At 40.7% G+C, this 27,694-nt stretch overlaps 1 protein-coding gene across 1 annotated transcript in view; it reads left to right on the forward strand.

The window, feature by feature from the left end:
• The window catches only part of crybg2 (crystallin beta-gamma domain containing 2), a gene marked incomplete at its 5' end in the record, with an annotated part of 89,865 nt that overhangs the window by 8,803 nt on the left and 53,368 nt on the right, over positions 1-27,694 (forward strand). Inside the window, 5 exons of the mRNA XM_084080361.1 lie at positions 3,906-4,042; positions 7,311-7,367; positions 7,766-7,871; positions 18,172-18,327; positions 18,613-21,764. Coding sequence (XP_083936487.1) covers positions 3,906-4,042; positions 7,311-7,367; positions 7,766-7,871; positions 18,172-18,327; positions 18,613-21,764 — 3,608 coding nt within the window. The remainder of the gene's footprint in view (positions 1-3,905; positions 4,043-7,310; positions 7,368-7,765; positions 7,872-18,171; positions 18,328-18,612; positions 21,765-27,694) is intronic.

A 27,694-nucleotide genomic window follows, 5' to 3' on the forward strand; every position in this document is an offset into this window, starting at 1 on the left:
GTACATAATTTTAACATCCGTGGCCATGGGGTAAGCACTGTATATTTGAAATCTGAACGTTTATGTAGATGTACGGGTCAAAAAGGGAGAAAGTGCAAACCCTATGTTGAAGTTCATTCATGACGGTCATGACAGATGACGTCTCGGCGTCTTGTGATCCATACTCTGGTCCATAACGCTAATATAAGGACCAGAGCTATAAGTGCAAGTTGTGCAACTTACACTAGCCCAATGTTTGCAAAATGCAATGTCTACTGTAGGTTCTTCTACTACGTCAAGGCTTTTGTTGCTTGGTTTTTAAATGAGCGTCTTGTTTTTGTTGTAGTCTACTAGTCTTGTTGTCTTCTGTTCTGACCTGAAAACTATGCACTCATGTGTAAGTGTAATACACTTACACATGAGTGCAAGCTGCCTTCCAAATCATTTCTTAAACTCGTGTGAATTTAAGACGTTTAGCCCTGTATAGAAGTTATAGCATGAGAGTTATGTTGGTTACCTTTCTCATTTCATTTTTAATCTCTGACTGGGACCCCACTCTACAATGTACAATCTTCAGTGTTAATTTAACTGTGACAAATGGAACCAAATTGGACTCATATTGTTGCATTTAGCTGGAGACCAATCCAGCCCCCCTCCCTCCTCCTCCAAAGACCCCTGTGGGTCCGCAGAACCCATGTTGAGAACCACTGGTTTACAGCATGAGGCTGTGATGTTGTAGGGGTCTTCTCAGTCATACAGGTTTAAAATACAGCATCTGAGGACTCAATCCTCAGATCCCATTCCCATGCAGAGACACAACATACACTAGACTAGGCTAACATGTGGTTTGAGTAGGATATGGCTCCACATTATCTAGATTTAAGTAGTTGATGATGTTTAACCACTTCTATATACTTACTTATTTGACCGGGGTCCCCCACGGCCCAAGTTTGCATCTTTTTCCCCTCCATATGAAATCTCGTTGCCACAAATAGCAGATCTACAAGCTCATAATGCCTCGTGTTGTGACATGTTGTCGTTGTGAGCTTGTAGATCTGCTATTTTCTCCGAATGTTTACCCAAAAGATGGGGATGCCAGGGTTTACATGGTTAAAGGTGCCCTTTTAAGATTCAATGTATAAGCTCAAAATCGTATAAACAAATTCTGTAACTGGTAGTGGAGGATTGTGGACATTTTAAGCCAAGATCTACATTACATGAAATATTTTGCCACTTGAATTTTTTAAGCACAGAGGGCTATTTTGAGTGCTACATTATTGTCTAAAAATTGAAATGAAGTGGCTGAATTGAAGACAAACGGAGGAGCAAAGCTCATTCCTAAATGGCAACGTACCCAGACATTGCCATGTCCTGAAACATCTTAACCACATGAACCCTAGGCACCCCTAAACTGGTGGTGAACATTTTTCGAAAAGTTTGTGAGCTTGTAGATCGTCTATTTTCAGTGAGTAGATTTGGTATAGAGTGAAAAAAGTAGCAGACAAAGTGTAGAGCCCTAGGGGACCCCTGTCAACTATGTATAGGGTTCAAAGACATGCCTCTTAAGTATGATCACAATCTGTATATCATTTTTTTACAGGATCTATCTATCAGGATTTGACTGTATATGGAGTAATATGTCAAGATATGCAGACTCCTGTGTGTGTATACATTTCTAATTAAAAAAAAATACAACTATGTCACCTGCAGGTGAAGGCAGGAGAGTTTGAGAGTCAGTGTAATGCAGGCTAGTTGATGCAATCAGTGTTTGGAAGACGTGTGTTGATAATGTGCTTACTATCACTATCAAGCTATATTTATCTGTAATGGGTACAGGTAAAACATGATGAAAACACAGTTTTATCTGCGTTTGTAGTTTATTTTTACCTTTTTACCGTGGTGTGCTGGGCGTGTAGCCTCATGTAGTGTTATTAAAGAAAAATCCTACTTTTGCCAAAGGGTTCTGTTGCAAAACAACATCTGTGGAGTCTGTGAGAGAATGGCATTTTGTTGAAGACGGCTGTTGGTTCATCAACTGTACATTTGGTTTGTCCTGACCTGTCCTTGTGAATTTTCCCAAACTTGTCAGTTAGCCGTTTCTCTTTGAAGGCAGTTCCTGTCTGCTGCCCCTCCAGAGAGCCATGAGACTTGAATTATCAGCCATAAAGTTATGAGAGATGGCCTACCATTAGTACCAGAGTGACCAAATAAAAAGGCCTCAACCCAATCACACATTCTTTCTGATACTCTTGCCACTACAGCCACAACAAAGTCGTCATTTTGGCATCTTTCCCCCCCACCTCATTGTAAGACATAGTAACACATCGGTGGCCTTTCCTAAAGACACTTTGATACAAATAGCTTATTGTCTCCGCCAAGCCGAAGGTGTTGCAGAGACTATGATTTGTACCCTGTCCGTCTGTCCGTCCGTCCGTGTGTGTGTGTGTGTGTGTGTGTGTGTCAATTTATTTTTATTTTTATAATTGACTAAATTGATTAGTCTAATTAACCACTTAACCCTCTTTACTATACTTCGTTGTACAATGGTGGCGTACTACAATCTCACAGCGCTTTGCATAAGCGAGCATGTATGTAGATCGGCTATTTTTACGTAAAAAATAAAAAATAATAGTAATAATTCAATGTAATCAAGGCAAAAGTTTGAAATAATCGTGATATTGATTTGAAGTCATATCACCCAGCCCTAACTGAAGATTTACCAGAATTCCTTGTTGTAACAGGGGAATTTGCTGAACAGCTAGCGACACACATCATTCTATTGCATTTCTGATTGATTGATTGATTGATTGATTGATTGATTGATAGCTTACAGCTTGTTTCCACTGCGGTCCTTAAAGCGCCATTCACACTGAGCACAAATAACGATAACTAACTATTTCGTTCACCATTGTATTTTTTTATAGTTGGTGTGAACTCTGCCATTCACTTGACTTAGAACGATTTTTAAAACTATATTTGTATAGTTATAGTGCTCAGTGTGAATGGCCCTTTAGACTGTAGTCTCAGATGTTTTATTCAGTGTTGTTTGTAACACAGAATTATACAAAACACAGATAAAGGGATGAACCTACTCATACACACTACAACACCACCATGAGGTAGTGAGCTAATAGTCACATGACCGGGCAATCAAATCCTGTGGATCCTGTAGTTACAGATATCATTTGACACCTGTCGTTGCCTCAGAAAAGAACAAACATTAAAGTTCAACGCACCTCCGTGGTTAGATAAACAAAGTAGTGGTACATGAACCTGTAGTACTGCAAGCACCTTCTGTGTGTGCATGAATCTTAACAATAGTTCTACTGTGGGCCAGTTATCCAAAGTGACAATAGCAAGACATGATTACAGTATTTAATTTGCACTATTGCCTTCCACTGACATACGATAGTTACAATCTTTCAAATGATCACTATTGGAGTCAAATTGTGTGTAGTTGGCATGGAATGATTCTCCTTCCCTCAAAAGAGACGATTCAGCCTGAAATCTAACTTAAATCAAGTACAAGGACCACATGTGATTTTGTTTGTAGTAAAATACCTTTAATCCTTGTCTGGAATTTGATCTGTTAAGGGCTTGCTTTGTTTTCAATGTCTGGGGAAACAAGTCCATTGCTCCACCCAGACAGTATCTTCTTTTTTATACTCCAGGTTAAGGTCAGTGTGTCTGTTTACCTTTCACATGCTGTCAGCAAGAATGTCTTATCTGTCATCACAAGAACTCACTGTGCTTCCACACGAGTTTAAACACTGTTCTATGCTATCCGCAGTAGTTATCCCTTATTTAACCACTTTAACTCTGGCATGATTGGCATCCCAATTTTCGGCATGCCGTGGAGAGAGACTGGGGTTTGATTCCTCCACGGTGCCCCTGGCTTGGACGAACACAATTGACAATGTTTGCAGGGAAGCCAGCAAGGGGAGGCCATTAACGGTTGCTGTGCTAGTAACGTCTGCAAGCTGCCTGTTAAGCAGGGAGTGGAACTGGGGCCGATAGCATGCTCTTCTGCACGTGCCCTCCCGGTGAAACTCCACACTGACAGGTGAAAATAAGTGGCTGACAACGTCATGTGTATTGGAGAAGACGTTGCCTATGCCCTCCTCAGACCAACAGTAGGGCTTGTTAGCGACAGGGATTATACTGCACACATGGGGAGAATTTGCATAACTAAATTTGGGAGAAAGAAATATACTTGAACATATTTCTCTGGAGTATATAAAAACAAAACATAATTTTTAGTTACTTTCTTTGAACCCTTTTGTTTATTTTTTATTTCATTAAGGATTAGAGAAGAACACAAGACGGTTCATTCGAGGTAAAAAGACTCAAACCAAAAACCTCACTATCTTCTGAATTTTGCATACTAACTCCAGTGAGGCATTATCATAAATTCAACACAGGGCCCTGAAAGGAACCTGTTAATCTACAGTACATGCCTGTGCATATTTGAAGTCATCAGTCAAATATGCCACACTAGCTAATTGTACAACTGTTGTACATGCTGGCAGTATGTTAGAAGTCTCAGAAGTCAAGTCAGTGACATGTTAATCCATGTTTGTTTGTCATCATCTCTGGAACAATGTGGCTCAAAATGGGTCTTTGTCTGTGTGGGTAGACTGGGTACTATTAGTACGTTTTAACTGTAACTACATGAACAGAGCTTGCTACATAATCCATGCACTCTGACATCAACAGTCAAGAGTCTCACAGACTGTCCTTGAGAATCCAAAGAGAAAGCACAAAGAATATGACCTGTATCGTCAAAGAAATTGAGGAAAATGTTCTCATCATAAAAGTAAACTGATGTGGAGGATGCGTGGCTGACTGTTAATGGACAAAATCAAATATCACTATTTTTGACCAAATACCATCGATATTGTAAAGATATCAAATTATGTTGACGAGAATATGGAAAAATTTAGCTTTGAAAACATTTGCAGAAATAGCGAAAATAGACGATCTGCAAGCTTACAGCACGTCGTGATGGAACGCATTGTGAGCTTACAGATCTGCTATTTTTGCTATTTCTGAATACAGAACAAAAGGCGGGGACCAAGTATAGACCCCTGGGGGACCCAGCATATAAGGTTTAAGTGGTTAAGCTCTTGGGCGCTTTGCATGCCCTCGGGAGATTCTTAACCTAACATAACCTGCCTAAACGTAACCATACTGTACTAACACCAACCAAACGGAACCAGTTGCATGTTATAACTATTTGATTGATTGGGGGCCAATCAATTTAGTCATTTAGCATTATGCTCATATCCAGAGTGACTTAAATTATAGTTTGGAGGGACATTTTCGATTTTTCTTTTTTTTTAATGTCAAAAACATCGCGTTGCATCATTGTGAGCTTGTAGATTGGCTATTTTCACTATTTTTGTGCGATGCTGTTGTACAGTAGGACGAAGTATAAAATAAGGCTGAAAAAATAAGTTGTTAATCACTAATCGATTTAGTTGATTATAAAATATCTATTTAGAATGTTTTCACATTGATTCGTTGATAAATAAAAAATAAAACAAATTATTTTGAAAATATGCGCTTCTCGATTATTTGATTAATTGAAAAAGTAATCGTTAAGAAAATAACCTATTTTGTAGCCCTACACTGGACGTCACGCACCGAAAATAGACAATCTACAAGCTCACAACGCAGTGCGACTCGTTGTGAGCTTGTTGATTGGCTATTTTCGGTGAGCGACATGGCATGCAGCCCGGGTTGGTATAACTCAGGCTTTAACATTGTCACAAGAAGCTTTATTGCTGATGGGCTTTCTTAAATCCACACAAGCGTGCGTGTGTGTGTGTGTGTGTGTGTGTGTGTGTGTGTGTGTGTGTGTGTGTGTGTGTGTGTGTGTGTGTGTGTGTGTGTGTGTGTGTGTGTGTGTGTGTGTGTGTGTGTGTGTGTGTGTGTGTGTGTGTGGTTCACATGAAAACATCAGTGAGTCGTACAGATGCTTGCTGAACCTCTTCTCAGGCCAAGAAGCTGCATATTTGTCTCGTCTTGTGATGAGTGATGGCCTTGATATGGTGTCTTTGCACATTCATACACAGTAGTGTTAATTTAACCCTTTATTGGTCCATTTTACACTCAAAGCTAAATTAATGCTGTGGAGTTTACTGTGTGTACTTGTATTGTGTGTGTGTGTGTGTGTGTGTGTGTGTGTGTGTGTGTGTGTGTGTGTGTGTGTGTGTGTGTTATTGTCCGCCTGTATGCATGCACATGGATAAATAAACCTGGCACGGTTTATAATGACAACATAAATCATGTTTCTGGCGGTTTATATTTTATTTTAATGATATATCACCCTCTCCCCTAAGGGTACAAACATGCCATTAAATCGTTCTCATCCGGCATGATGAGTCTGTGTAGTCTCCTCCGAGCTGCATGCAAGTAAAGTTCAAGTAGTAGTTCCACTCTGCATGCACATAGCAGAGTAGATGTCTGAATGGTGTATCCATGTTGCGTCCATGTTGCATGTTAGATAGATAGATAGATAGATACAGAAATATGAACTTTCTGTGTATCTAAGTTACAGTATAACCTAACTTAAAATGAGTTTGTGTGAAGCATGTTTGCAACTTTGATGTTTAAGCACTTAAGCCCTGTTTCATACAATGGTGTCACGCAGCAAATGGCAGATCTACAAGCTCATAATGCATTGCACTGAATAGATTTGCTATTTGCACTACTTTTTAAGTAAAAAAAAAAAATCTATATTAATGATATGCCCAAAATAGGGACGCCAGGCTGAAAGTGTTTAAAGTGAGAGATGCATGTTCAGTCCTACCCATGTTTGCTTGCCATTTAACTCGCAAAGTGAGACAACCTGTTTGTATCGAGCACCTTCGTGCCACTCCTTTGAATAGAATGGCAGGTCATCACTAATGAATGTATGTATTTACTCTGCACATGACAGCGAAGCAAAGCCACTCATAAAAGTCAACTTATGCTATAAACTGTGAGTTCTATTGTGCTCTTATGAGTCCACTTTCTCACTGTTTTAACAGTTTTTTCTTTGGTTAAAGTTTGATTGATTTTTGATTATTGGTAGTCCACAGCGAAGGTTGAATCATATAACATGTCACTGACTTGATTATTTATTTTCATTTAGCCCTCTACTGTAGCTGCAGTTTATTTGTTTCCGATAACATGCACGCTTTATACTTGAAAAGCTTTTTTTTTATCAGGTTGTGTCCACTGTCCAGGCTCTTTTATTCAATTAGGTCTTGTGTCATAGATGTTTTCTGTCAAGCACAGTAGCATGCTCTATTTATTGTGTTTTGTGTTTTGTGTATTGTGTACAGAACTGTTATTCTCAAGAACACAATTGCTGCAATCAAACACTTCTGTTGCCAGCTGCAGTACAGTAACTGTAATGCCTACTTAGTACTTGTACTCCTTCGAACGATAGTGTACCACGCTGAAAATAGCAGACCTCCAAGCATAAAACGTGGAGCGTCACAACACGTTGTGAGCTTGTAGATCTGCTATTTTCGGCACAATACACTAATATACGATGAAGTATAAATCAGGCTTAAGGATGGTGACAGTCAGTGATGCAGAATTATATACAGTACTGACACTGCATGAGGTCACACAGAAATGTGTTAAGTAGTAAGTGGAAAGAAGTAATTCTTTCCAGATTGTTTGACCAGCTTTATCGATAAATGTATCACTGTACAACATAACAAGGCCTCACTTTTCTTTCAAGTTAATTCAGTCTTTTGCTGAATGTCTCTTTGTGCGTGTGCTTCCACAGTGCTGCAGAGCCCAGTGGTGCTTCCAGAGATGGAGCGGCCTGGGATGACGTCCGCAGTCCTGACATCAACAAGTCGACTCTGTACGCCACTGCCCCTAGGTCAAAGGTCAGTTGGAGCCAGCTAAACATTATTGACCCGTGTCAGTTCACAGGGAGAAGATAAAAAAACAAGGGTTTGTGTAATTTTTCAAACTGAGTGGGCTAGCCCCACACCCCGCTTAACCCTCGCCTTGTTTACTGACTTTATGACTTGCTGGAAAAGAGACACGTAGACACGTGATAGCGTGGCACAAACCGGCCTTGTTTGGATAAGCAGTGGAACACGTGAAGGGAGATGCTATAGTCAGTCACACATACAATACATAGCTGTGATTTGGCTGCAGGCAAGAGTCTCTTGGTTAATATGAAACTGGAACTCTGCGTCCAGTTCATCTTACTGTTATTGTTGATATCAGTAATGTAAACCCAAATATATTTAGACCTCCCCCCACCCCTTCTCAGCTGCCTTCTAGAAAGTTTTCTCTGCCAAAGGGAGACATTATTTTCTCATTGTACTCCCACGGTCTGAGTGTAAAGTTGTGTATGCATGGGGGTGAGGGCGTGCCGTGTACACGGTGAGACCCTGCACTCTCACAGCGCCTGAATGGTTTTCACAATCATCAGCAAAAGCACACCTAGCGACCCTTGTCGGTTCCCAGGGAGTAGGGCTGTCGCACTCGCCATGAAAAGATTTTAGTTGACAATTAATTGATGCTAGAAATATGGCATTTCTGCTCATTTCATCCAGATGTTTTTATACAGATCAATGGAAACAATTCTAATAAGTATGCAAAATAATTGCAATTACCTCAATTAATGGCAATCAGCAGGTGATTGGGTAATAATTGTAACAGGCCTACCAGGGGGATGAATAAAAGAAACAGCATTTCTTAGCTCAATGTTGCCTTGCCAGTTTGCTATAATCCCTTTTAACTACATGCTGTGTGATTATGTACCTTGAAATACCATTATGTATTAAAGGTAGGGTAAGTGACATTCTTTGGTATTTTTTGTTTTTTTGTTAAAAAGGTTAAAGTACTATATTCTGATAGTAATCGTTGCTACAGAGCGTTTGTTCGGTCACAGGGGTCTCTCCAGCTCTTTAGTAAACAGAAAATAGTACATTTTCAGGTAGGTGACACATTTTTAGCCAATTAAGAGAGAGCACTGAAAATGCATTTTCTGTTTAATAAAGAGCTGGAGAGACATGGGAGACTCCTTTTACTGAACAAACACTCTATAGCAATGAGTACTATCAGAATATAGAGCTATTTAACACTTAAAAATCACTTACCCTACCTTTAACTATGGCTTCATCAGGATACAGCAAATCATATTTTGTGACATTTTGATAGATTTTATTTATTTAGATTTTGTTTGTATTTATTTATTTATAAACTAATTAATGTCAGTTTTAGCCCCTTTATAGTGTTTTTTTTCAGACAACCATTTAACCACATGAAACCTAGTATCCCTATTCTGGGGTAGCATTAGTCAAAAATATCTCTTCAAGCTCTACGCTTCCAGAGAATACGAAAGTTTAAAACAGGACTCTCATCTCTGAATCGGCTTTTAAAGACTATCTTAACTGGTCTCTGCAGTAATGCGTGGTTTACATATCTTTTTCATTTTATTATTGATTGTGCTCTCCGCTCTGTCCACTAATGTGTATTTTGGTGATTCATTATATTGCATTGAATGTTGATTTCTTTAATTGCCTGTTTTCCCTCTGCCTCAAGAGGCCTTTTTCACGGCCATATTTGCAAATAAAAAACTGTTCTTAACTCGTCTGCCTGGTTAAATACAAAACATAAGTAATCTCCTAATCCAGTATTTTCACCCTACTATGGTATGTTTCCATTGAAGTATCCTCTTAAGCATTTGAAATGAGTTTTAACATGTACTGTAATGTATTCAACAAGGGCTTCATTCACTGAGCTTGGGCCCGCACATATTTTGTACTTATGTGCATTTCCGCAACTTTCCACGTTCAGTCAAAGGGGTATCGCATTGCCCTCAAGCCCTCAATATCCTCATACCTAACTAACTACTTCTCCAGAAGTGAGTGACACCCGCAGCCACAATACTAGAGGGAGGTTGGAGATAGATATGTTGCATAATTCATGAGAAAATAGATTTGATTTGAGCACTCGTAATCAGTATTGGGCAAGTCACTTTTAAAAAGTAACTAGTTATATTTACTATTTACTGCTCCAAAAATGTAACGAGTTACTTTACTAGTTACTAAATTATTTTAGTCATTGATTATGATTATTTATTAATTGAAAATGTACTTTTTCAATGAATTTGATATAATTTGCATATAGATGTGGGTGGACTTAATTTTTAACTGACCAAATTCTTTTTATTTTAAAAGAAAAAAACTCTCACACTTATGCCAGTTTGCAAGTGCCAATGTCAACCTCCCATGTGCCAATGTTGTGCCTAAGCTTGCCTACCCCTGTATTACACACACACACACACACACACACACACACACACACACACACACACACACACACACACACACACACACACACACACACACACACACACACACACACACACACACACACACACACACACACACACACACACACACACACACACACACACAGTTTTAGTGTTGCTCTGTGGCACAGTGAGAGAAAAGACCATTGTAGCAATTGTCATTATGAAATGTAGTGGAACAATTAAACATCTTTCTGCACTGTAGTGGCCCTGCTTTTACTGGTATTTTGCTTATTAGTCTGAAGGCAACAGACTCGACTGCTGCGATGGGAAGCATGTCCTCAACAACGTACCTGGCAATCAATCTGTTTAGTTGACTGGGTGACATGTTCTGGTGAATTTTGGCTGTTTAGATGGTGTAGATCCATCTGGGTCATTGCCGGTGGGGTCTTTGGCGACTAGTTTTATAGCCCCATGTACTTTTGTTAGGTACTTCAGGAGATTAGCATTGCTGTTACTCGATGTTGACAATGTTTTCTGTCCTGCAGTGCACACAGTTTACATTTGACCGCAATATTTTTAGCGTCCTTTATCCCCACAAATTTACTTTGTAACACGTTAGTCCCAACACTGCTTGTAATATGCAATCCGAACAGTTGTACGTTGGAATTTGAAGTCACACACAAAGGATAATGAATTGAGGTCACAGAAAAAATGCAGTTTTTTTTGCAGTTGCACACTTGTAATCCAGCATTTACACGTGTATTTTTTTTAATTTTTTTTTTCACTACAACTTCAAATCGCTCGGTCGGATATTGCTACGTATTTTGCGATATGTCTGTTGCAAAACCTGAACTGAGCGAACAGGGAACATTGAAAAATGTGAGAGCTTGTAAACTTTGAGCGCTCGTGCACTGCAATCTCCACATGTGCACATTGCTAATCAAACACTTGTACATTGGCATTTGCAGTCACAGAAAAAAATACTCACAAACGTGTAGATTGACTGCTGAAAACTTGTAATCCATCAGTTATACGTGTGTGTATTTTGTTTCTAGAAATGCTCGAATTCTACCTAAATTAGCTTATATCGTTTGATATCACAATTCGATATTTTTTTCAATTAGTAAACCAAAATGTGGAATGCCCTGACAATGCAGGCCTGAAAATCCATCTATCAGGAGACCCCATTTGTACATATAGTGTTTTATATTTGTTGATGATATTTTGTTTTGCTATGTTGATGAATTGAATACATAGGACCACAATGGAAACAAGTCCCCAGGACTTTTTTGTGTTATCCTTTTAGCCTAAATGTCTAACTATACCTCGTGCTGTTTACATTTCTGACAAATAAAGTATTCAATCAATCAATCAGTCTGATTCAAACGATGTCAAACGATCCATTGCTTGCATTTATATGATACAAACTCAAACCCATATAAGGATATGTTGTTAATCCAAAGGACAGATTTCTATGTGTGATCTGGTCCATAATCTATCGGATCTCGGCGTTCCTGGATTCCAGTGTCATAATGTTACCTCTTTAATAGAGGTAACATTATTTATTATACGTTTTATTAGCCTATTATTTGGTGGTGGGGTTAAACTTTGTCAATTACTTATTCTCATTACACATGAGAGCATTACTTAATTAACGTTCAGTTGATCCATCGTACTATCAAGGGATTCGCTTCCAGACAGAACAGATGTAGTCAAGGCTGTGTGACTCGCCGTGTTGTGAGCTTGCAGATCTGTTGTTTTTTTTCCTCGTGGGTTATCATCGGTTGCCTTTTATGGTGTTAAATGCCGTGGAACAATGCAAATGATCTACACAGGAGCGCGCTCGTGACTTCCCAACAACAAATTGATAGACCTGTGATCCGCATAAATCACGGCTCTGCACCCACTTTCATGAATCACACGTCAGAATTAAATTTACGACCAGGATATACACGTTATTTACGACAGGTTAGTGAATGACTGAGGCCCCAAGTCTCTATAAGAGATGATATGGGTAAATTAAGGACACCTTCTTTAGCATCTGCCATTTTGGTGCCCTTGAGCAATGTACTTTACCCCCACCTCAACCAGTAACTCGGGTTTGAATGTAACTACTACAGAATACATGAAAATAGTTACTTTACTTAAATATTACTCAAGTAGAAGTGGTAAATGGTGCATTCGTATACCGCCTTTATCCAAAATGCTTTAAAATGTGTATTACATTCACCCATTCACACAATCATTCACACTGACTGCAGAGGAAACCATGCAAGGCACCAACCTGCTAATGGGCAGCAGTTAGGGGTTCAGTGTCTTGCTCAAGGACACTTCGATACTAACCCAGTGGGAGCCGTGGACCGAACCAGGAACCTTCCAGAATGTGTATCATCATCATCCTTATAATCATCATCTCTCTCTCTCTCGGTCCCTCTCTCAGGCCGATAATTTAGGTCAGGGAATAATTGGATAATATTCTGAATTTACCAATATAACTTTATACATTATTTTATATCAGTGTAAATGTCAAGTACATAGTTATTTTTAATAAATTCTAAGGAAACTAATATTCTCTCAAGTTCTCGACACGTACCCCCTGAACGTATGCTTTGAACTGTGCGCGTACATTTGAATGTATGGTCATCATCTTATAATGATGATAATAGTAATAATAATGATACAAATGCGTATTGTAGAGCCTATCATACTGAAATGGTAATGTGAAGTAGTAAAAGATGAAAAAGATCCATGGCCCAGGTGCAAGACAAACAAAGTATCATAAAAACATATATACATTATACAACATAACATATACATATAGTTATATGTCCTGATGAAGGTCTGAACAGGCCGAAACGTTGACGAACGCAACAAATACGAAGCGGAGCTTTTTGCAGCATTACCCCAGTGTGCAGACTATTCCTTTTTTATAAAGTAGTAAAATATACTGTACCATTAATGGAGTGGATATGTACGGTATAGGGATGCCCTGAGCCCATAAAGTTTGAGAACCACTGCTTTTAGGTTTTCTTACCCTCAGTTCTTTAAAAGCTACTAGGGGCCTGTCAGAACAAGAATATTGCTTGCAGGAGATTTTAGTTAGTGAGATGATAAGAATATGGCCCTCTGTGACTGTCTGAGTTCGGTGTCATCGCCAACGGTTTTGCATTCCACCGTTGGTCTATACACACCTCTCCCTTAGGCTCCTGCTTGCATAACCAGGACCTACAGTACCTTTATATCCATACCTACATACATGAGCACGCATGTATCCATGTGTGATATGCACTCAAACATTCTCTTTTAATTCCTCAAAAACAGGCATCTGTGTGGCTCAATGCAGGATCTAAACCAGTTCACTCTATTGTATGATAGATGATACAGATGGTTATTAACCACTTAAGCCATATATAGCTTGGCATATGATGAATAGGAAAAATATTTAGCATAAATATAAAGCTTGTAGATTGCATGTTTTTGCTATGTTTTACCATTTGGAAACCTCTGAAAATGGTCACCTGGCTATAACATGCCCAAAGTACAGATATTGAGTGTCTTTTCTAACACTAGAGGGTGCCAATTTACAGCAAATCACATGGAAACTTGAGCGCCTCCCATTATATGACACCAGCAACAACCAGCTTGTGCCTTTTGCACCATCCAGGCATTGGAGTACTGAATTCTTGATGTCAAAGCCACACCGCCTGGGTCATAAAGAATTTATTTTAACATCATGGCTCCTCAGAGGCGACTCGGGCGAGCCGTCTAGATGGTAGTCAGTCTGTCTGTGTGTCCAGAGCCAGCAAACTGCTGGATTGATCAGCACCACATTTCTTGTGCACGCTGCCAGTTAGGCCACATAAGTACCTTGGTCAGTCGCCGATTGAAATAATCAATGTTGTATTTATTAATAATTAAGCCACAGTTTTACTCTCTTTTATGTGTAACACCCGAGATTTGAACCCAGAGTTCACACATGGGGCTGGGGTTAAAGCCAGTGTGTTCATTAATTAACCTATGGACACTTCTTTGAAAATCCTTATACCATCCCATATGAAGGACTGCCCTAAAGTCTTTGCATTGGTTCTGCAATGCTGCTATTTGTTTCCCAATTGTTTCCACCCAGTTGTTAACCCATTCATTAAATTTAGATGTCACCAGACGTATCCGTACCAGTAGGCCAAGATCTCTGATTGTATAGCTATGCAAGTCTGAGATCCACGACGTTCCCATGTGGATCACATGATTCGATTTTTTAAAAATCGCTTAATATAAGAACTTCTTAATATAAGAACGTTTTCAAAAATAAAACAAGACCAGGCAAGCCTGGTTAAGCCAGACCTGCATAAATGCCAGTGGGGATGTGTTGATGAATCATGATTGATGTACACAACTATGTGTGCAACATTATGTCTAACACAGTGGTATCTGCATGCATTTTAGTTTACAACATCAATCTCTTTGAGTCTGAATAAATAGGAAAGAAAACTGTATGGGTTTCATTCAGGTGTTTCCCCTGTGACTGTTGGGCCTGGCCTGACAGATATTGCTAACTGGCTAGATAATGTAAATGTACTTTAAATCTTATGTCAAAAAATGTGAAAATAGCCTACAAGCTCAAATAGTGAAAATAGCCTATACGCAACAATGATTGTAGTTTAAAAACAAAAAGTAGTTATCTTTTGTGTGCCATTTATGAAACGTTAACCTAGTTTGTGAGCATAGTAATAAGATGTAAAGGATTAGATTAGATAAGATAAAGGTCAAATGATCCCAGGTATTTGTCCCACCGGTAGAGGGAGCCAGTGCATTTCTGCTGGGTTATGGATTGGACTCATCATGTTATGACAGCTTAATAGCTGTCATTTGTATAGCTGGCATGAAAAACATCATTACCTCTCTACGCTATTTATAAATTACTGTTCGCTAGAGAGAATTCGGAAGTGTAGTAAGCTAAAGATGAGTCGGTTTACAGTTTGTTTGTCTGTGTGGGTAGACTTGTGCAAGCACACATGAGCATGTACAATGCGTGGTGTACTGTTGTACATTGTGTGAAAGTATGCATGTGTTCATAGATAATAACGCCTGTGTATAGGGTGCCTTTGTTTACATTGTTTGCATATCTGTGAAGTTGTAAAGTCAGACGGCGAGGAAGGGTTGGACCTCAGTCAATAATTATCAATCATACACCACTGCTTACATAGTCCATGGCTACCTATCAGTAGTAAACCCTCTGGCTGGACTGAAACACTAGTGCCAAAATTCCCGTACAATGTTAGACCACAAACCCAACCCTCACCTACAGTGAACTCGGTAATTAACCTCATTGGAGATCTGATACTTATTCTATAATGACACGCCCTGTTCTGGGCGTGTCATAATAGGCAAACATGCGGCTATCTAGCAGATCAGTGTGTCACAATGCAACGCATTTTGAGCTTGAAATGGTGCTTGTACATTTCCACTATTTGACTTATAACAAATATAGGTTTTACGTGGTTAACAATAGATGATGACTACCTGTGATCCAGGATGCTGAATCAATTGGATCAGATTGTAAATTCAAAACAAAAAACATGACAAGTCAAACTGGCTGCTGGACATGAACTTATATGATGCATCATCTGTGCCTCTCTACTGTACAGTATCTCTGTCTGTCCTTGCAGTGTTATGATTTTGTGTGTACGGGTTGGCAGAATGTGGTTTTCCAGAATTCACAGTTTGTGTAAGACACAAAACTGAGTTAACCCCATCCATCCACTGCCACCTCGACTTGAATTCCACCTCCATTGTTGTCTTACCTATTCATACTCTCCTAGCTCTACTAATAAAGGAGGAATTCCTACCTGACACACCCAGATGAAAGTCTCGCATCTGCACGAACCAGCAGCCTTACGTGCCATTGTCTATTGTCATCACTATTTTTTTTTTTTACTATTGTCAAAACACATGCCATTCACCAGAATTCCATCACACTTATCTTTCTTATCGGTTACATGAACAATTTGCTTCATTAGTAAAAGCTGTGTAGCAAATGTTGTGTGAAACCTCATTCCACGGGCGACGGGCGTACTCTTAACCGTGTCTCCCTCTTACATCATCTCATTTTATCAGTTTCAGACAGCATTCTTTGTATCTGTCATCAATGACCTTGTCTCCCTGGCTAAAAGGTAAATGAAGCACGTACTGCCAAAGTTTAAAATGCCAGTTGCTGGGCAGAAACAAACATCAATGTAGATGAGAATCCGCACAGGTATTTTTTTGTATTAAAATGACCACCCAGGTGATGTTTAGAGCCTGGTAGCTCTTCTCCAGACCCCTCAGAATCTGAGGAAGACTCTTCTACCAGTTACCAGACTTCTCAGAGTCTGAGGTAGAGCTACCAGGCTCAAAATGTCAAAAATACCCTTGGAGCTGGAGCCAGTGTGCGGACTCTTGGCTCCCATGAATTGTGGAAACCTGGTCGTGGATCGAGGGTTGTGGACTGTATACTGTAGTCATTGTTGTTAGTGTTGTCTTTATAGTTATTATTTTTGTCCCCTCTCTCTTTCAACCCAACACGGGTCTGCCACCCTCAAACCCGATTCTGCTTGAGGTTTCCTCCCGTTAAACTGGAGTTTTTCCCTTGCCACTGTTGCCAATTGCTTGCTAATGTTATGGGGAAAAACATTTTGTCTCTCTGCTCTATATGTAAATTATGTTAAGACGACCTGTTATTTGACACTATAATAGGCCTGTCCCCGACTAAGGATTTCTATAGTTGAATCTGATTGGCCAAATGTTGCCTATAGTCGACTAATGCTCGACTAATGCAACACAAAAAAAAATGTGTTTTTTTTTACTTTTTTTGTTGTTGTATAATTCGACTGAGATACCAATCTCTCAGTCGAATCATGCAAAAAAGATGTTATGCAATAGAGGAACATTCCATTTGGACTGTAGGGGTGCTTAATGTCTGATTTAACATATTCTTGCTTGGTTTCTCCCAATAAATCATGATGTATATGTATATCCTATTTTTGGCAAACTATTAGTTAATTAAATTAGGCCAATCTCTTCGACTAAGAGATTGGCAGTCGACTCAGACTCCCCTCGACTGATTAGTCGACTATTCAAATAATCGAGGTCAGGCCTACACTATAATAGTGATAATTCAGTGATGATTTGTATTACTCCTCTTAATATCAGAAAAAAATATCTTATACTTTGAAAGAACTTTCAAAGTTGATAATGTTTTATGACAGATTCTTAGTAGTAGTTTTGAAAAATGTACAGTTGTTTTGTACAGTGAACAACTACGGTTGTATTGCCCATGAGAAAATGGACTATATTGTGTGGCTTGTTAATTTCTAGGATTTGTGTTCACTTGAATTCATACTGTAGTTCACCCACTGCTGTATTCTGTGCTACTGGGCAAAAACATTTCACCCACATATTTGGGTGGAGTCATTTCTGTTTGTTGAAATGGAAGCAGGGTGTCTCCCTGCTTCTATTCTACTCAGCTGTTTAAGGAAATGCTGACACACAAACACCTGTAGAATTTCCTACCTCACTGCATGTCCACAATAAAGTTGTGGTAAAAAAATGCCTCAGATTTGGTTGTGTTTTTTCTCTCTAGTGGAAAGGTAGAGTTTGTAGATTATCACACATTGTTTATAATAAGGTGGGGTTTTAGCATTAGTCAGTGCTTCAATGTTTGCATTATGATTAGGAGGAACATATGAGATTCCAATTCAATTATTCATCATTCATTTCATGATGAAATGACCAAAGGTCAAAAAGTTTTGCATGATGCAATCCATCTTCATTGTTTGTTTGTTGTCTGTCTGTCTGTCTGTCTGTCTGTCTGTCTGTCTGTCTGTCTGTCTGACTGTCTTTATCTCTCACCCTCACTCTCTCACTCTCTCTCTCAGGGGAAAGGCTTCAGCTACTCAGAGTTGGACCTAAGAAAGCCAAAAACGTTTGGCACCTTCACCTTTGGTCTTAAAAAGAGGAAGAAGAAGACCGAAGATAACTTCTCCAAGAGCACCATTGGCCTTCACAGCCCTGCCACCAGAGAGCAAGACAAGGTTCAGTTTTAACAAGATGGAATTTACAGTTTGCTTGATATCATAATGTAATATATTTATTTTTTATTCACAGGAGATTTGCAATCCTAAAACACTCTTTCTTAAAGTTTTTATTATCATCTTTATTCCCAGTATGACTATTTTTAATCTCTGAACTAATAACTGTTTGCTTTATCCATATCTCTAACACAATCACAAGAAGAACCTGATTTCATATTTATAATAATCAATAACTGATCATTGTGATTTATTTCCTTAATTATTCATAATTATATAATTTTACAGGATGCTGTTGACCTCAGTCAATGGGAATTGGATCAAGCGCATGAGGTGTACACTAAATCTCAATCTGAGCTGGACACCATCGACACAATTTTTGACTCGCCATTTGACATCCCATCTCCTCCCCCCTTAGCCAATAATCACGAACAACCATACATGCCTCCGACCAGCCAGTGTGAATCACCTGTCATTCTCAACCACCGGCCAAAATCCCAGGAACCCTTAGCTGACAGCTTTGATCCTTTTGATTTGGTTGGAGAAATGGGGAGAGCACCAATTGCTACCATTCCTGAGCTGCAATGGGATGAATCAGTGATACCATTTTCCTCAGAGACTGAGGAGACCCATGTGGTCCAGCTACTCCACAATGCTGACTCACCAACACAACAGATGGATGCCGAGCCTACCGTGGATGTTCCTGCTACAACCAATGCTCTTCCTGTTCCACCTTCAGCAACGCCTGACGTCTCAGAACATGGGCCTGTAGCAACAATCAGTGCCTCAAACCACAACACAACAGTACCAGACTCCGATCGCCCGAGTTTAGTCTCTGTAAAGCTGGCTGATGCTGTTGCCCCTGAGCAATCGGAGACCAAACCTGATGCGTCTGATAATGAACCCCCAAATATCACCCTCTCCATTACCCAGCCTCATGCCCTTCAGATAACACACAGCACTTCTCCAAGTAATGGCCCATCTTTGGTAACCTCTGACTCTGAAACTGACACCATTATTACTGAACCAGTCCCTGATGCTCACATGCACACCTCTGATCTTAAAACAGAGACTAGCCATCTCCAAAACATCAGTGACAACTCAAATAATCACAAGGAAGCATCTGCTCTTGAAACCGCTGTTGGTGTTAACAAAAATGGCACTGTTGTTACCGGTAGTGAAAATGGAGCTTCATATGAGTCCATTTTCAATCAGTCTTTTGCCACTGAGGTATTAAATTCTGTTGCAAACCATGACCGTACTGAGAAGATTTGTCATGATCCAACTACTGCTAATTCAGACCATGCCCTTAACGAGGACCTGCAACTTATTCATTCCCATCATCAGGCTAATGCTGTTGCAACAGGAAGTGATCATGGGGGGGTTGAAGATGCCTCAGGTCCCACAGAGACTATTAATAGTGATGCAAGTCTGTTGAATGAGGCTCCATTAAATTCTGCCCTTTCTGGTCACAGGACGGAGACAAGTGAAGCTGCATGCACCAACATGGATTTGAATAACACCTGTACTGCTGAGGCCTCCAGTATTGATACTGGGTCTAAGGAACAAGAGCTTAATGTTCTCTATGGCTCTCTCTTCCCTCCAGGCTTTACTTTCCACCCGACTCCCTCTGAAACGGACTCAACTTCCCTCCATACAACTCCGCCTGCCTCTTGTAATTTAGTTTACAAAGGATTTGGTCAAGACATTGATGAAACTCATAACCCTTCGGTGATGACGCGCTCTCACACAGACAATCCAGACTCATTTAACTTTGTCAAAGGCACTGTTGCCTTAAAATCGGAGGTTCTCTATCCCTACTTTGTCCATCCCAATCCTGTCTATTTGAGCTCCCTAGAGACAAAATCTCACACCGCCCCGCTGAGCAATGATCCTGGCCGTCCCTCTCCATCATTTGAAACAATGGCTGCTGCAAAGGGTCAAGAGACAGAAGTTGAGGCAATAGAAGCGGGGCCCTTGACCCACCCTGAAGGACAGGTTTGTGGCTACGTAGTGCATTGTAACCCAGTACTCCTTAGAACTGGATCAGACGATAGCTCAGAGACAGAGGAAGGCAGCACCATTACAGAGGAAGGCAGCACCATGACAGAGGAAGGCACCGCCATGGATGTCTACTACAGTGCTGTGGAGGACAACATTGAGGACGGCAGCGATGAAGACACAGTGGAGGATGAGAGAGTAGATGCATATGTGATGTTCAAGACGGATCATTTGGACACGTCGCTCACGGAGAGCAAAGACGAAACGTTGAATGAGCAAACATGTTTGTACATGGAGTATGAGAATGATTCACAAGAAGAGGCTGGATTGGATGCGATGGTGGTACAGCCAGAGAAGATGGAAGACATCTCTCAAACCAAGAGAGAAACGCCTGATTTGAGCTATGAGATGGAGGTGAAGAACAAGAGAGGTGAAATATTGTGCGTGGATGAGCAGTCGGAGCGGGAAGATCAAACCGAAAAGCAGGAAAAATACAGTTGTGAAAAGGCGATCTTTATCAAGGAGAATATGGCCTCTTCTGTGTTTCCAGAAGACTGTGATGGAAGGAGACGGGAAGGAGAGGGACAACAGAGAGAGCGACGGATGAAAGAGGAGGAATCAAAAGATGTTGGGGAAGAGGAGAGAAAGGACGAGTTACCGGCCACACCGGTCCAGCAGGTGAACAACACGCGGGTGGAATGCCAGTCGGTCCCGCCCTCCTCTCAGCCACATGGACGGGGGGAAGAGGAGGAGGAGGGTTCAGAGGGAAACCTGAGCATGGACACACAAACTCGCCTGGGAACACAGGCCTACCCCAGCATCCATACAGAGTTCCCAGGGCTGGGGATACAGTGTCACCTATACAAAGACCTCAGTACTGGGAACATACACACTCCCTCCCCCGCTGTTAATGCGGAAAAGGAGGACACTCTCACTCACTCTCTCCCACCTTCAGATAGCGAGAAAATAGGCTTGCACACGCTCATAGAGACAGAAGGGCTTGGCACGTCCACTGCAGAGGGAGCGAGGGCAGGGTGCGTTCAAACAATCGGCCACTCTGCCGATAGTGTCACAGCAACGGTCCAAGCCTCAGACATTGAGGAGCACAACAAAAGCATGGGCACCACGGCAGGAAGTCCGATGTCGCCCACAGAGAGAGAAGATGGGGGTCAAGATCGGCCGATATGGTGTGTCGAGCTGCCTCCAGGCCTTGTAGATATTGAACACAACAGAGAGGCCCAGAGCTGTCAGTGGGCGGGCACTATGAGTCAGAGCGGAGACGGAGCGAGCACCGTGTCAGACCAGGTGGCAGACGAACGGGTGGCAGTCGACCTGTCAGTCACCACTGCAGGCACACACCAGCACAACGCTGAGCCTCGTGTCACACGCGTCGAGAGAGACGACCGTCTGCCGGCCTCGCTTCCCAGCCTGTCTCAGAGGTATGCCATGAAGTTTAATTTGATCAAATCAAATCCTACTATAACGTAAATGATGCAAACAAATATGTTTATGTTGCACATAGTAAAATAATATTAAATCAGACTCAAAATCTGCGTGATAGCATATGACATGATGCCGGTCAACTCTGAGTGAGACTATGGCAATGCAGCTGTGAGAGGAAAAGTATTGCTCCAATTTAGGACTGCTTTTAAATATGGGTTATTAGAGCTGCTTTTGCTGGCCTCCATGGAGCAGTATGGAGCCGTAAGTGTACATTACAGTAGCTGTATACAAGCGGCTCTATTGTAGTTGCAAAGAGACATACAACCTAGAGTAGATGTAATGTTCTCACTGCACACTTATCTGATGAAGCACTCGACCGTGTGAAAACTAAACAGTTTCTGACAGTAATCCTCAGGTCAGCATTGGGTCAGGTTTACCAACAGCACAGCACTGTGTACTCTACCAACCGGGTTGATGAATAAGCCTACATTCTATAACGTAACATCATACATTATGCACATGGACAGGTAATTGGTGTGTAACCTGGGGTCACTGCATTAGGTCGATCAGTGCCTGCTTACTGTTGCTCTTTGTACATGCATTATTTGGAAGCATGGATTATCTGCTTTTATAACACACTGCGCTGTCAGGCGTCTTCATTCTATACAGTTACTGCAGAGCACATAATGGACGCTTCCATGGAATCAATGTTTTGTCAGACATGGTTGTGAGAATATGAGAGAAGTTGTCTTTTATCTAAATCCAGGTGTATCCCCTCTCCTCTCATCAAACAGCCTAATGGTGATACAGCACACTAAACTTGTCTGTGCAGTACACCTCTCAACTCTTAGTTAAACCCAAGAATTGTCAAATTGGTTTTCACTCCTGTACTGCAGTACGCTTAATTAGTCTGTCATCTGTCATCAACCACAAGATGTGTGTGTGTGTGTGTGTGTGTGTGTGTGTGTGTGTGTGTGTGTGTGTGTGTGTGTGTGTGTGTGTGTGTGTGTGTGTGTGTGTGTGTGTGTGTGTGTGTGTGTGTGTGTGTGTGTGTGTGTGTGTGTGTGTGTGTGTGTGTGTGGATCATAACTTTCTTTTGAATAACATTTGAATACAGTGTAATGTGAATCAACTTAATCTGAATACAATGTAATCCGCATACAATGTGAATCCGGTAATGGTATTTTGAGTATCACTGTCTTTTAGCCCGTTTTGGATAGATTTGTATAAGGTTTATGTACATTATTGAGCAACTTGCTGTATTAAATAAGGGAAACTGTTAGCTAACTATGTGACACTCATATAATATCAACATTAGGGTGACCTATTGTTAAACCCCCAAACTGGGACCCTTAAGTACACTGCACTTGCATGCACGCACAAATGTATACGCTTATGCACGTACTGTAATCCCTATCAAAAATGGGGGACATTTATTTCAGGGCTTAGTAGACCTACAGTACAGAGCACACCTTTCAACACTTTCTAATATTGAAGAATAGCATTGTTGTAGCTTCAATAAACACATCGCAGAGGGAGGAAACATCGCAGAGGGAGGAAATCGTATAAGAGTTGATGCTGTACACTTTTTTTAATTAAATGTTTTTATCATTTGGGGTTAGGGAGAGTATCACGTCTTATGAAGTCATAAGACTTAAATCCAACATTATTTAAAAATATATATATCAGAGCTACTTTTGCTGGCCTCTATGGAGCAGCATGGAGCTGTATGTTTATTTTACAGTAGCTGTAAACCAGGTCCAGTATTGAAGTTACAATCATTTAATACCTAATAGGAAGACCATGTTTTCAAACCCTCAAACTGGAACCCTTAAGTATACTCCACTTGCACGCACGCACACACACACATGTATGCACTTATGCACGTACCTGTTTTTATAGCCATTTTAATCAAGGTGGTTGACAGTTGTTTCAGCGCTTAGCACACCTACATTGCCGAGCACACCTTTCAACACTTTATAATGTCGCAGATCAGCCTTATGATGAACACCCAGCCTTATTCAATAAACACATCACAGAGGCTGCCATTTACAGAGGAAATGATCTAGTAACAAGCAGGAAAATTAAAAGTTGTCATTGGGACATTTTGATAGTCAATGTTGAAAACTGAGATGTTTTAATGTTTTACAGATATTAGTTGTGAGTCGAGACACTTGAAAGCTTGTGAATGGCACTACTGGGATGTCTGGTCACCCTAGTCACCCTAGTTAATACTATAACTATGTATATGTTGTGTTAGTGTGTATCGCTGTTGAACACTGGTTCAATTATTTGTTCTTTGTTCTTGTTCATGTAATGTATGTAATGTTGCTTTTTTGGATTGTTAGAATTGTTTATCCGGCTTGTTGAGCATCCATATGAATTATGAACACAATTGGCCTTGTTCGGGGGAGTGAAGCCACGTGGGGAGTAGGGATGGGTCAGAATTTTGAATAATCGAATATTAAAAAAAGATTACAATTTCTTATTTTTTTATCTTAAAATGTTTTTGGCGTGGTCGAATTATCGTTATTAATAGAATTATGGTAATCGAATTTCATTTTGGTCACTTTTACACATCCCTAGTGGGGATCTTTGTCTCTAAGCTAGCGAACATAATAATAATAATTATTGGCCATTTGATTATTGATCCTAATTATGGCCCATTTTCCACCATGGGCCCATTCAGAAATAGGTAGCAGCAATGCTGGAGAAACTATTACGGGACTTACACATTATGCAATTTCCACCTCTGGCTACACCACAGTCAACAGTGTATTCTGAATCTCTGTGTTGTTGCTGTGTTGCCTGGACCACTAGGTGGCAGCATAGGCTCACGGTCCCTTCACAGAGCGCTTCTTCTGTTTAATGATTTAAACAGGTTTAAGGCAGCTGTTTAATCAAGAGCATTGCACTAATTTATTGTGAATGTGGGTTCTGTGGAGGTTATTACAGGACATTTTATGTATATAAGTGCCAGTCTCCCTTGCTCAATATGCAGTGAAATACTCTTAATCAATAATGTGTAACTCGGAGAGTGTACACATTTTAAAAGTAACCAAATGGACCCTTCTTGGTTATACAGTATTTGTGCACAGCAAATCAGTTGACCCTACAGTACCTGTCCCTGTAGAATAAAGTCAATACCTATAATAATCATTTAGTGTGGATTTTAGCCTTTTTTATAGGATGGCCAAAGACCAAGACATCTAAAACAGGGTTTGTTTGTATGTTTGGATGCATGTGCCCTCAAAAGTAAACCAATCGCTGCTAATGCACGAATGCATAACAACACAAATCAGAACCGCTGCGGGACATAAACGAACACAGCATGAATTGGCTGCACAAACAGGAAATGCCTGCAGCAGTGAAAGTCAAACTGAAACTCCTGAAGTGTGAAAGTTGGATCACGGTTATCTATGCATATTTGGGCAAAATCCACCCACCTGCAGCATGTCCATATTTGGGCATTATCCCTACACAATTTAAACAATACCTAGTAGATTGGCACTGCTTTCGTGCAACACTGCCATACGATGAAGTAAAAAATAAATATGGCATTAATTTATGGAGGAAAAAATACATAAAAGATGAAATATGGAGATGCAGTACAAGGTTTCTGCCCGACAGCGACGATTTATGGAATAGCAAAATACCTTTAACCTTGATTATTATTTATTTTTAGCTTTTTACCCCTTTTTCTCTTGAATTAAGTCGCTAATTAATTCCTCCCCTCACACATTTGTGTGTTGTCACCAGGGCAGGAATTTCAGGGAGGCCACGAAGGCTATGGTCGTCGTTGCCCCTCAGTTTGGCTTTGTGCCCCTCAAAAAAAACTGCATGCCCTGAGGCCACAGTGACCTTAATGCCCCAGCTGACTGTACCATTTTCTCCTCCGTTTCTTTCTTGTCAATATGTAGACACCAGTGTCTCTTTCTTGTCATGTAGACGCCAGTGTCTTTTGTTGAGATTCTGAATTCTTAACTCCCCCGAGTCCCCATCTTTAAACCAATCCAGTGACATGGATCAGATTGTAAATACCATAATCTTATTTATTTCACTACAGATCTACATACAGTCATCAAAAATCATCCTTAACCCTTAAATTCAATTAATTATTCCACTGGACTCAAATCTTGTTTTATTTGATGGCCTTCCTGGCCTTTCATTTGGCCTTTGTGCCCTCCAAAAATGGACAACACCAAAGGCCAAGTGGCCTTGCCCCTAAAATTACGAAATTTCAGGCCTGGTTGTCACTGTTGTAGCCAACTGACTCGACTGCCAGTGAGGAGTCCCCACTAGGAGGACATGGAGCCACCGTCCTACTCCATGGAGCCACCGTCCTACTCCTCCCTCTCAACACTCCCTGGTGACAGGTGCCGCCCCAGCCAGTAGGAGTGCAGTGACAAATAATCACCCTCCCCGCCTGGCATCCCTCCCCGCCTGGCATCCCTGCTCTGAACACCGGCCAATCGTGTTCATATAGACGCTCGACAAAGCCACATGCACCACGGTGGATTCGAACACCCAGCCTCTGTGGTGGTGGGTAGGCACTTTTACCACTGCGCCACCCGAGCGCCCCCACATCTTGATGTTTGATCATATATTCTGTTCTTCCATTTATCATTGCAACCGATTCCTTGGTAAAGCAATATCGTTAAAGAAATTCATTATCTTCTTAAAACGCAAAGGGGTTAAGCCTTATATGCCATCTTAGAGAAACCACCTCAAGTGACAGTTAAGAATTAAGCCTTGATTATGGTTTAAATGTCAGTCTGGAAGCATGATTTAAAATGAATCCCTGTTTATAGTGAAATGTAAATCCAGGTTTCAATATTTATTTTGTTAGAAGCTTAAATTGTTGTGCAACATGCTTAACAGATAAACTGATATTTAAATAGGGTTAGGAGGACTTCATCTTTTTTGGAGCAATCTTGTTTTTTAATGAGCCAAGAATAACGCAGAACCCAGACTCTTGACAACATAATTGTTTTTGTCTCAGTGGATCTCAATAAAAGAACGTCTTCCACCTATCTGTGTGGGGATATCATTTAAAAGACCAGGATTTGGAGAGACCTGATACTACATGTCTTTACCAGTGTATATGAGGATATAGCCAGTCTACATCTCCTACCATCAACTATTTTCATGTCTCGATAAAATGGCAACAAGCTATGTTTTGGTTTTTCATGACTTACAAGAAAAATCTAATTTCAATTGTGCCGTGCATGAGACAAATCCAGCCCCTCCTTGTACATGTCAGTCATGACATCTTTTGTCATGCATGGAGAAAATAAAACTCACCTTTGTTCCAACCCCCATTTCTGACATGGTTTTCATACAAGTTTGTCACTGAACCTGTCAGCAGCTCTATAGTAAAGCAGTTGGCTTATGACAGCAGTGGAATGAAAAAACTGTTCAGGATGACACCAGAATTGTACCTCAAATCACACCTTAACGCCATGTGTGTCCACCATCCATGCAGCAGGGATAACCGGATACATAATATCACACTAAACCAGTATAGCAGGGGTACTCAACAGGCGGACCACGGTCCATGACCGGACCGCGGGACAACTCTCTTTTTTTTAAGAGATATTTTTATTGTCTCCGCCAGGCCGAAAGGCATGGCGAGAGAGTATGTTTTACCCTCCGTCCGTCCGTCCGTCCGTGTGTGTGTGTGTGTGTCCTGTCTGTGTGTTAACAGCTAATCTCTGGCACCGTTGACCCGGTCGCTGCGAAACTGTGCACACCCACTCCCTGGATGCCAATTCAGAACCTCTGCCCCACATTTTTCACATGGGCCTGTTATAGCGCCACCAGGAGGCCGATTTGTGCAAAACCTGTTTTTCCCCATTACTCCTACAGTTTTCAACCAAACGTCATGCAAATCGGTACACAGTATCTCTATAGTCATGTGATCAAC

This window comes from Gymnoscopelus microlampas, assembly GCF_963454915.1.
Source record: "Gymnoscopelus microlampas genome assembly, chromosome: 15".
NCBI classification, from domain to species: domain Eukaryota; kingdom Metazoa; phylum Chordata; class Actinopteri; order Myctophiformes; family Myctophidae; genus Gymnoscopelus; species Gymnoscopelus microlampas.